Here is an 11,409-nt window from a genome sequence, read left to right as displayed (position 1 = left end):
ATATAAAAAATACAATCTAAATTCATAAATTTCATAAAAATTCGGCAAATTTATAAATTAGTCTATTTTTTCTTCTTCTAAGAAATTGGCTCCAAAAAAGAATCAAAGCGTTACATACTTACATTCTCTTAATTTAATAAAAAAATAATTAAATAGTTGTTTAGGAAAAGACCAGTAACGTAGAGCAGGTGGTTCCGTACGTGGCACATTTCCGACCTTCATTGTCCTCCACACAACTCATGTTTGGTTCGTACAGTAGTGTTAAGCACGAAGGGCCAGGATCATTCAATAGGGCAACGATTGAGCTGATCTCAGTCGTCCGTTCAAATTCTCGACCTAAGTAGAGCGCGGGAACAAAAAAAAAAGGAAAAAAAAAATATCTTTGTGCTATTAATATTATTCATTGGGAAAACGCAACGCAAAGCAAAGCCACAACCAACGCAGCAAAGCAATAGCAGCAGGGATTGAAAGCGAGAATTCGAAATGGCGCCCAGGGCCACCAAGCGAAAGGCGATGGAGGGGGACGGCGACGGCGACCAACCCAAGCCTCAAGTTAAGGAAACGTTGAAAAGAGTGACTAGGAGCATGGCAAAGCAGCCGCACCCCGAGTCTCTGCCCACCAAGGAGAAGCCAAAAGCGAAGGCCAAGAAGCAGAAAAAATCTGCAGATGAGGATGGAGCCAAAGCCGAAGCCGAAGCCGCGCCTGAGGAGTTGGCCGTCGCTGACGGTGGGTCTCACAACAAGACTGTAGTGGTTGAACACTGGTCGGTTACCTTACTCTTCTTTTTTTTTTTTTTTTTAACTGAACCAGGAAGTAGCCGTAATGAATAGTCTTTATATTTAAGGGTTTCTGTTTGCAAGAAGAGAAACAAACAAGACGAGACATGTTGAAGCCATAATGTTACATACTTTTTATTATTATTTGTCTGATGATCATCTTGGATTAGTTTAGGGTTTAGGGTTTTGCAACGATTATCAAACTTTTGGCTACTGTTAAATGAACTTCTCTTGGTTTCGCCCTGTTGCGTTTTTAAAAAAAGAAAAAAAAAGGTTTAAAATGCTGCTCACCCACGGATTTTGTAACAATAAGGAACATAGAATGAACTAGCAAGTATTTGAGTGAAAAGAACAGAAACTCCTCCTTTTGTTTAGGGTTTTTTTTTTTCCTTGACGTAGTCCTCTGGATTGGGTTGAATGAAATTTGGTTTGAAATATTTCCTTTTACGTTGCATAGCGTCCTCTATTTATGATTACTTTTCTGTAGCAAGCAATGCAATTCATTCAAGACAAGGGCCTTTCAAGTCAGAGATGGTTTGGAGAAAGGTGTCCCATGGGTCAAAGTGTTGCTCAACCCTGAAAAGGTTAAGTATTATCTTCTCATTAATTACGCTATCCTTGTTTGCAGTGAACACCATTAAAGTGATGCAGCTGATTTTCTCACCCCCTTTTTCTTGCTGCCATCTAAGATGCCTTGTTCCATTTTCAACTGTTTTAATTATCTGTTATTTATAGACATTCACTTTGTCTTGCTTCAAAGTTATTCTAGCATACAGTCGAGTGTTCTGTTATAATGCCTGTAAAATATGGTTCACTTAGTAGTGTTCTTAGATGGATACGCACTCTGAGAACATGAAATTGTGGATGCTTTCGCTGTCTAACAATTGGGTTTTCATTAAGTAAGATTAACTAAATACTTTAATTTATGCTTGAATTTGATGTATGGTTTCTTACATGTGCTTTTGTTTTTTGTTCTGGGTACAAAGGTGCATCTGTAAAATTTTACCCCTTTGCCAAATATCTTTTTGTTGAATGTCTGTTTCATGGTTGATCTATCCTCTCATTTCCTTTCCCCTAATTTCCAACAGCCAAGAAGAGGTTGCTTTGAAATCCGAGAGGAAGGTGGCGAAACATTCATAAGTCTGCTGGTAAAGCTCTTCTTGTAGAATATAGCTTCTTTTTTTTTTTTTTTTTTTGCTTAAAATCATTGGCTGTAAATTACCCTTTCAGTAACTCATTTTTTGGAGTTAACCCTTTTGGTCATTCCTTGTCTTTCTCTGCAAATTGTTTTGTAGGACATGAAGAGACCATTTAAACCGATGAAGGAGCTTGACATGGAGAAGGTAATCTCGGATATCATTGAGAAGATTAAATGAGGTGACCATGGGTGTGTAGACGTAGAAGCCTAGTTCTGATTGTTTTGCCTGATTAACTGTCTTGTGTTGGTAAAAAGGGAAAACATCATTTTGTGGATTATCATCTTAATTTTGCTGACCATTCATGCAATGCTGTCAAGTCAAGAATGATCTTAGGCAGGGTGTGCTTGTAGTTGTAAGCTAGGCTATTATAATGACTTACTCTCTTGTCTCTGTTCTCAAGTCTTGCTTTTGCTAAATGTGTTGTATCAAAAAATTTCAAGTTGTGATCTGATATCTGAAGCAATCTATCGTTTTTTCTTGTTTATGTTTGTGCAAACAAATATAGAATAGCGTGAGCTATGCTATTTCTATAGCATTTGCCACCAATTTTCTTTCAGTCATTCAATCCAAGTATGTTTGTGTTTCAGAAACTAAACTTTTTTTTTTTTTTTTTTAAATTTTGATGATGGAATTTTGAGCTTTTCAAATTAAGTTTGTGAAGTTAGGAGCTTTCTGATTTTTCAACACCTTTGGTATTATCCTTAGTTGGGGCTTTTTCTTGATTTTAATGAGAGTTTTAGTGCCTGAGGTTATTCGAAGAAACGTTGGATTCAATAGGGTAGGAGAGTTTTGGGTGTTAGTTGGGTTCAAAATTTATTGAACTCAAATGATAATTTTTACTTGGTTTTTGGTCGTGTGTCATGCATGGGTAGCTGTTGATTAGCTTTCTCAATATGTTGCACTTATTGCCTTTGTTGCCTTTTTATGTAGCTTTGAACATTTGGGCTCTTGTTAAAGTTGAAAGACAATTTTGATTGGGATAAATATCTATTCGTTGAGAGGCTTATTAAATTTTAGCAAACAATACTTCAAAAATTTCTTTTGATTAAAAAAAATAGTTTCTATACTTAATTAGGCATGGATGTTACATGGATAATAATAACAAGAATAATGATGATGATGATGATGTGAGGAAGACCGGATTAGATTTTAGAAAAGAATCGTGGTGGCAGTCGGTGATGATGAAAGAACGGGTTGAGAAAGATGAGTTTTTATGGTTTTTATGATGGGTTTTAGAATGCTCTAGTTTGCCTCTAGATCAAAATTTCTATCTATGAAATATTAGATTTTCTATTTAAAGTATTTCTAAACTAGTTATCTCAAATAATGGTTATGAAATAAGTGGTATGTTGTATAGGACATGGGAGATATGTGGGTTGATAAGAATGTGACATGAATCATGGGTAACGAGCACGGGAATCAAGCAAAATTTGTTTTGATTTTAAAAACTTAATAAAAATTTTAAATTTTGAATCAAATAGCTTGAGTTATCTAAGTTATTTGGATCTAATTCAATTCAAATATGAATTATGCAAAATAAGTTTTTGAAATTCAAATAAAAAAGATAAAATTTTGTTTTGATAAACGTTTACTTTTTTTTGTCTATTAGATAAATAATTAATTTATGTAAACATAATATTGAATGTAAATATTAAGATTTGTTGACTTGATTTGTAATTTTTACTTAATTTAACTTAACTCGATTAAATGTTTATTTTTAATTAAAATTACAATTATATTACTTGTAGTAGTGAATAATGGGAAAGTTATTAAGGTAATGGATATAATGATAGTTTCTTGAAAGCTATACTTATGCAACGAAAATGTTACTTGTAATTTTAAGTGCAAGTGCATGGTTGGATAAACCAAGAAAGAAAAACACTTCTACTCTAGAGAAAAATTAATAAATGATATTATCAACTTATTTAAACTTTTTAAGTCGTGTTCTTCAAAACATCCTAATAATAGAGCAAACTTGTAAATTCTGCAAACATTTTAAATTTAGCTTCATAAACATTGAAGTTATTTTGCAAGGAATGGTATTTTCTAACACTATTATTATTTGAATCTTTAATAAAATAAAATAAGAAACAAGTTTATAATAATAATGGGCAGCTTGACTAACAAATTTTTTTATTTGGCAGCAAGATATTTGCGTGGTTTCACCCGTACCCTTGGATTGAGTCCCTAACATATTTATTTTTAACTGAAGTGGTAATAGTCAAATTGATTGTGGAATTCGTCAAATAATTGTTTTATTTATTGAACGAGAAAATCGATAAAATAATAAGAAAAATTAAGAAAAATTGAAAAAATTGAAAAAAAACTGGAAAAATGAGTAAATAATAACAAAAAAAACATTCATTTTATAACAACAAAATTAAAAATTTATACCTTATAGCATTAAGGTAGCATTTGGTGTTTTCTCTTGTTATGGTTTTAATGGAATGTGATTTATGGAAATGTAATTATCGAAAAATTTACTTTACAATGTTTGAATAAAATATCATATTCACATATTTAAATTTTATAATAAACTTTATTCTTAACAAATATTTGATAAAATTTAAATTGTTTTTAATTTATAAATTTAATTAAAAGCATATTTGTTTTAAATTTGTCTTGTTTACATTTTTAAATATAATAATGTATATATAAAATCATGAATATCTAAAATTTGAAAATTAAAAAAAAAAAACTTGAAACCTCATTTTGTTTTTGCTAAAAGTTAACCCATCTGAATATAAAAAAAATATTTGATTCCGAATATTGCTTGGACCTAATTAAAGTATAAGAATATAAAACCATAGGCAATCTAACCCACAATTTTTATACATCTTGAATGTAACAATTGTACCCATATTCTACAAAAGATAATAAGTATTTCATTCAAATACAAGTGTTAAATCAAATTTGAGCTGAGAGAAAACAATGAAATCAGGAAAAAAAATTACTTGCAAACAATCTATTAAGTAATAAAGAAAATCAAGGAGTAGGAATGAAGAAGGAGGTAATAACTTATTTTTCTATTTATTAACAGACTAATATCCTAAATTAATATAAAATAGAATTAATTTTATCTTAATATTTTTTAACTTTTCAATCTACACGAAAAAATAACTTCGAAAGAAAAGTTAAAATCTAAAAAGTAAATAAATTTTAACATATCAAATTCCAACTAGTTAAATTTAGTTAAATTTTCAAAAAATGACTAAATTGACATTTTCTCTTATGCTACTCATTACATAATCTACTATTTGGAAAAAGAAAAAGAAAAAGTCATATCGAATTCGAATTACCATATCATTATGACTTACTAATCCATATTACATATGCGAAGGCATAATCTTCTTTGTCTATTTTTTCTTTTTCCTTCCGTCAAATAAAAAAAAACTCATTTTCACCCTCCAAAAATCTCATTGACGTGGAGTGTAATGGAGTAACAGACGTTTGGTAATTTCTCCTCCGCCTAGGAGAAAAGATCCCATCTACTTAAATTCTACATATCCAGCAGAAGATCTAAAGCCGCAAAGCCATTAGTCAATGTAAGAATGTCAAAGAACAGAAAAAAGAACTTGGGCTCAAAATTGCATCAGCTTGGGCAATAAATATATGCTATGAAAAAAATGGTTCAAATAGTTTTTGTACCAATTTTTGTGGTTTCGATTTTTAGTTAGAAATGATTTTTTGCAAAATATTTCTATTCAAAAATTTTAAATTAATAATAGTAAAATTACATTTTGACTCTTTCAATAATGATAAAAATTTAATTTAATTATTTAAAATTATAGATATATGAACTATTAAAATGACAAATTTATATTTTTACTATCGTAAAAATATATAATTTAATTTCAATCCTTAAAATTTCTAACTTTCTCCTAATTTATTGCTAAGATAACTTTATTATCTATTTAGTTCGTTCAATCAATTCATATAGTTGAATTTTAACATAGTTTTTACCCGAAATTGATTTTTAATGAATAGTTTTAAGGGAGGTTAGTCTTTTAAATAAAAATAGTATATAAAAATTTCAAATGATATTATTATTATTATTATTTAATTAGTGACACTGACTGTTTTTTATATTTTTATTGAGTTAATACGTGATTCACGGCATCAATATGTCTCACATCACTATTGAAGATAAAAAAAAAAAAACCTTTTATGTGAATGGTAGTTCCTTTTAAATAAAATATTATTTTTAATAGAGATATTCTTTTTAAAAAAATGGATAAGTTAATTTCATTTAAAAATATTATAAAAAATTAAAAGATGAAAACATAGTTACAATATTGTTAATTGATTTATTAACAAATGGAAATGGTATCACCAAGTAACATCAATCAATATGTATATACATTGAATAATAATATTCCCTTGGCTGTACGCAACTATTACATTAAGTTAAGGAGTTTTGGGAGGGGAATATGCATAATTAAATACGTATTATGGCATCACCACATAAATAAATTTACTTATCCAGGAATTGTTTTAATTTATCTATTTCTCTCCTTTAGCTTTCGCATCATTCCTTTCCTAATTAATTTATCTATTTCTAGTTACTAAGACAGCTAATTATACCCTCCACCCTACTTTTGTGGTTTATATAAATATATGACCTAATCTTGCTTTATATTCTTAGATATTAATGAGTATATATGCCCTCGCCCTTTAATACTTATTTTAGTGAGTTCGGTAGGATTTTGATAAGGATCTAGATGGATGCTCATGCTCTACTGCTATGGGAAGGCTGCATTCTTTTAGTTTATTCCATTTACATCCTCTTTGCAAAAGGATAAAATCCTGTATTTTTATATTTGGCATCAACATAATGGTAGAATTGTTTTGGCATGTACATACACATAGATAGCATAGGATTTAACCAAACCATGGATTGGTGATGGAAGGGTCTGTGTCATTTACGACATTGTGCCATTTGGTATGCTTAAAGACGAACACAAATCAAAAGCAAAGGCAGCTCCTTGTGTCTTTGTATTTCACTAGCTAGTTCTGCCACCCCTCACCCCTTTGCATCATTGGATGTCTAAACACTAAACTAAAGCCATAATTTATAAATACATCAACAATGGTTTGGAAGGAATTACCGACCGCCCATATATATACCTAACCAAATCCATATATAATTAGAACCTAACTTAAGACTAACTCAGATATATATTACTTAATATCTTATTCGTAGCATATGAGATTTCATATACCTGCAAATATAGTACCACTTGAGTTATACCGGTGGATAACATATTTTTAAGTATGTGGGTTATATGTCTTAAGTTTGGTAGTTCAAGTCCCTGTAAGGTCATTACGCTCTTCCTAAAATATATATCTGATAAAATATGCAGTATACTCACTTATATACCTCAAGACTTTTTCTTTAAATGTGAAATTAATACATGATACCTACTTTTTTAAAATACTTAGTATGTCCTACGTAGGTGATTTTATAATTATTTTTACGCATTATATTGACACTTTTCTAAATCTTATATATTATATTATTTTTGTACCTCCAATGATCAATGATCAAAGTGCTCCTTTACGTGGATCATACATGACCCGATAGAAGAGCAAAACAAATTCCTAACCACAGGACAACACCTTAATATTCTTATGCAACAAGATGCAATAGTTAATATAATTTTTATTCCTTAAATTTAATAATTAAATCACTTATACTATTTATATTTAATATATATTTGGCTCTACTTTACTACTTATAGTTGATAACTTAGTTGTTTTGATAGTGACCATGACAAACGTAAAAGAAGCAGCATATTTATTTGCGGTATGCAATGCAAGTAACCTTTCAAAGTTGATGATGTTAATGAAAGATTTGACAACACGAGTATGCCTATGACCTCTCTTGGTCTTTGCCTCAATCTCGGTGAGTCAGTGAGGACCATCTTTTTACCTCTCTCTATATACAGCCCATGTGATGCCTGTGGGCCCTTTTGCACTTTTACCAACTAAATACACACACATTACCATATTATTAGCAAGATTAGAGGTGATAAAAGTTCTCTGATGTGATAACAGATGACTAAAATTTTATCCTTGCTTCTTAATGCTTTCAATAACAACAATCAAAATACCTATTATTTTATAAATTGATTACATATCGAAGTGCGTAGTAAGAAAGGATACGCATGTAATTTTTGAATTTCTAATTCAATAATTAAATAAAATTAATAAAAAATTATTATCTATAAAATTATTAATATTTTAATCATAAATTTTTATCAATTCATGATGATTAATTTTATTAATTTACAGTGATTAATTATATTTATTAACTGTTAAATTGTTTATTTTAATTTAATCAATTAAATTAATTGCGTAAATATTAATTTTATAAAACTTTAAGTGGTAAATAATAATAATAATAATAATATAAAAGAAATAAATGAGATAAGAAAAAAGACTAAAACTGACTTTTAGGGTTTTGAACAATTGATAGCCAATGATGAGTAATCAACAAAAAATTATAAGAAGCCCAGAGACAGATGCCTACTTTCAGTCATCAGATGCACTGTTTAAAGGCGAAGGCAGAATTTAATTTGGTTTATAAGGGAAATGGAATAAATTAATAAATTCCCGGGCCCAGCTGGGCCAAATGTAATGACAAAATTGTCTCTCTTCACGTGGACATCTCGTGATGTATGTAAGTGGGCTTGCACCCTACATTGTAGTCGCACACATATTTGCCTGCCCTTTTTCAACACTCTTTTTCATATCTCAAAATTAGTATTACTGTGGAATGGATAATTTAGGTCAGTTTAATTCAATGCATTGTTATTTTGATATAAAATTTTCCATCAAAACTATTTTTATAACAAAAATACCGTTAAACAGATAAAATATTAGTTTAAATCATAATTTAAAAATTAAATAAAAAACTTATAAAATTATATATATATATTGAAAGCTGACTTTCGAATGAAATAATTTTATTTTTGTAAAGTTAAAAATGAACATACGCTTTATCTATATTTAAATTTAAAGAAAAGGAAAAAGAAAAAGGAGATTCTTTCTCCAAACACAAACATACATACCCCACGGATGGATGGATGGTATGTGTGCCCTAAACTACGGTCCTAAAGGCATCCCTTGTACCCTCATTCATATTTAAACCCATGGGAATAGGGTCCCACAATATCTAGATTCTCTACCAAACGCAAACCTAAACACTCCCCTCCCCTTTCAATATCATTAGTACATCGTCGTCGTCGTCAACACATCAAACCCCTACCCCCCCCGCCTTTCTTTTTTCTTTTTTATCACTATCTATTAGCTATATCCCACTCCTCTTTACCCTTACCTAAGACTCACTGCATTTATATTTTTTTTATTTAGGTTCCTCTTGCTTTTATGTGTCCCGTCAGCACACGTGTATATACTATTATATATATACCCTCCCCTCATCCCTCTTTACCTCACAAACAACCTAACAACACATACTCTCTAACACACCTACTTGCCCACACACATCAAATACCACATTGAAAAAAAAATGGCTGGAGTTTGGGTGTTTAACAATGGTGTATATCGGCTGGAAAATAGTCTCCGGAGACGGGTTTTGGTGCACTTACCATCGGGTGAAGTTGTATCGTCCTACTCATCCTTGGAGCGCATTTTGAGAGGTTTAGGGTGGGAAAGGTACTACGGGGGTGACCCTGATCTCTATCAATTCCACAAGCACTCTTCCATTGATCTCATTTCACTCCCTAAGGATTTCTCCAAGTTCTGCTCCGTTCACATGTATGATATTGTCGTTAAGAACCCCAACGTCTTCCACGTAAGAGATATGTGACGGTCACACCACCCGCCACAGCTACCTCTCTTTTATCGCTTGTGTTATCCTTTTTCTTCTCTTTTCCAATCAGGGGATTTAGGGCATTTTTATGGTAGGTGTAGGGTAATACTGTATGTTTAGGATTGGTTCCACTCACCACATCTTCCTTAGTAATTTGCTTTGCTATAATAAAGTGGACTACTGCTTGTACTAGCTTGTTTGATGGATTGCTTTGTTTGTTTCATGTCTGTATGTACATATTTTATATTTGTTTAATAGTATATAATTACTATTTACTAATAACGATCGAGGTATGGAGCTTTAACAGCCGCTGGAGATTTTAGTTTGTTTGTTTTTTTACCATCAATGTCGAAACTCTCACCCCATCACTTTCTACCATGTCAGCCTGCAGCTACGATTTGCTCCGACTGTTGTCTTGTCAGCGAGACAAGACAGACTAAAAAGTGTCGACCCCAATGATTCTGAAAATGATGATTTGTCAGAATTTTGCCTTTTCAAACACAAGGGTCCCATAAACTCTAGTCTTTGTTTTATTATATCAGACCCGACCTAACAGAAGGTGTAAGTAATTAACTGATGCCGGCCGGGGACTGTAAGTTGAGAAACGATTCAAAATACTCCCCAGCCAGATGTTAAACATTAATATACATATGATTACGTATCAGTTTTATATAAAGAGAACACTCAGATAAAAAAGACACATTATGAGAACAGTTGAGATATTCGGAGAGTTAACTTATGCCTTATAGTGATGATCATCCAGCTAGCTATGGCCTATGAGTTGTTCTTAAATGAAATGAAATGTAGTACAACATACAGGTCTAATAGCTTTCGATACATATCTATATATAGATAATATGTAGCAGTCTATGAATGGAAAGGAAAGGAAAGGAGAGAAGTAGAGACAAAAGTATATCTGAATGTAAAATTGAGGGTGTTGTCGAATCATAAAATTAGAAAAGAACAAGTATAAGGGAGGATAATGATGGAGGGGGGCCGGATGAGCCCAACCCAACGGACTGGGAGAGGGAGGGCATATGGGGAATCACGTGAAGCTGATCACGACACTTCATCCAAAGCCACGCAATTGCTGCTGCTGTTCCAATGGGACGTGTTATTTCACCAAAAGTCTCTTCCATCTGAAGTGTGACTGCACGTGGGACTTCTTTCATTCCTTATTATTTCAAAGGACAATGCAAATTGTTGTATGTTTTATAGCCAGCAGGCGAGCGTATATAATTATATGTCAATTTATGTATTTTTCCTTTTCGGTGCCTTTCGAATCCCAATTATTAAGTGACTACATTCCTTCATTACTTTCACACCTCTGAAAACGTTTAAATATCCAATCCGAGCAAGCTATAAATCAAGAATTGGCATTAATTACTCTTATCATATTTCACAAATTTATTATTTGTATAATTGTTTTGCATTATTGAAAAGGGCCAAAAAAAAAAAAAAGCAAAGGAACAGTCAAACCTTACCTAAGTCCGAACCATGTTGCACTTTATTATGATGACGATGAACTCACAAATATTTTACACCATACATTTTTATATCATTTAATCTCATTTTGGCAAAAGAAGTGGGTATAGTCTA

At 31.4% G+C, this 11,409-nt stretch overlaps 2 protein-coding genes across 2 annotated transcripts; both read left to right on the top strand.

Annotated features, from left to right (window-relative positions):
• The first annotated feature begins 275 nt into the window (after nt 1-275).
• Nucleotides 276-2,460, top strand: LOC108470965 (uncharacterized). The gene is made up of 4 exons (XM_017772505.2): nt 276-764; nt 1,265-1,361; nt 1,866-1,925; nt 2,073-2,460. Exons 1-4 carry the CDS (start codon nt 484-486, stop codon nt 2,151-2,153), a joined length of 519 nt encoding a protein of 172 aa, XP_017627994.1. The 5' UTR covers nt 276-483; the 3' UTR covers nt 2,154-2,460.
• Nucleotides 2,461-9,437: 6,977 nt separating this feature from the next.
• On the top strand, nt 9,438-10,092 carry LOC108473216 (flowering-promoting factor 1-like). The gene has a single exon (XM_017774749.2). It carries the CDS (start codon nt 9,508-9,510, stop codon nt 9,805-9,807), a length of 300 nt encoding a protein of 99 aa, XP_017630238.1. The 5' UTR covers nt 9,438-9,507; the 3' UTR covers nt 9,808-10,092.
• The last annotated feature ends 1,317 nt before the right edge of the window (nt 10,093-11,409 follow it).

Source organism: Gossypium arboreum, chromosome 5 (assembly GCF_025698485.1).
Source record: "Gossypium arboreum isolate Shixiya-1 chromosome 5, ASM2569848v2, whole genome shotgun sequence".
Taxonomy (NCBI): Eukaryota; Viridiplantae; Streptophyta; class Magnoliopsida; order Malvales; family Malvaceae; genus Gossypium; species Gossypium arboreum.
Note: the sequence above shows the minus strand (reverse complement) of the source record. Positions and strands in the feature narration are given on the sequence as shown.

Coding starts and splice junctions, on each gene's coding strand:
- LOC108473216 (XM_017774749.2), top strand. CDS start 9,508: ATGGCTGGAGTTTGGGTGTTTAACAATGGTGTATATCGGCTGGAAAAT.
- LOC108470965 (XM_017772505.2), top strand. CDS start 484: ATGGCGCCCAGGGCCACCAAGCGAAAGGCGATGGAGGGGGACGGCGAC. Junction 1,362..1,865: donor TGTTGCTCAACCCTGAAAAG/GTTAAGTATTAT, acceptor AATTTCCAACAG/CCAAGAAGAGGTTGCTTTGA. Junction 1,926..2,072: donor AAACATTCATAAGTCTGCTG/GTAAAGCTCTTC, acceptor ATTGTTTTGTAG/GACATGAAGAGACCATTTAA.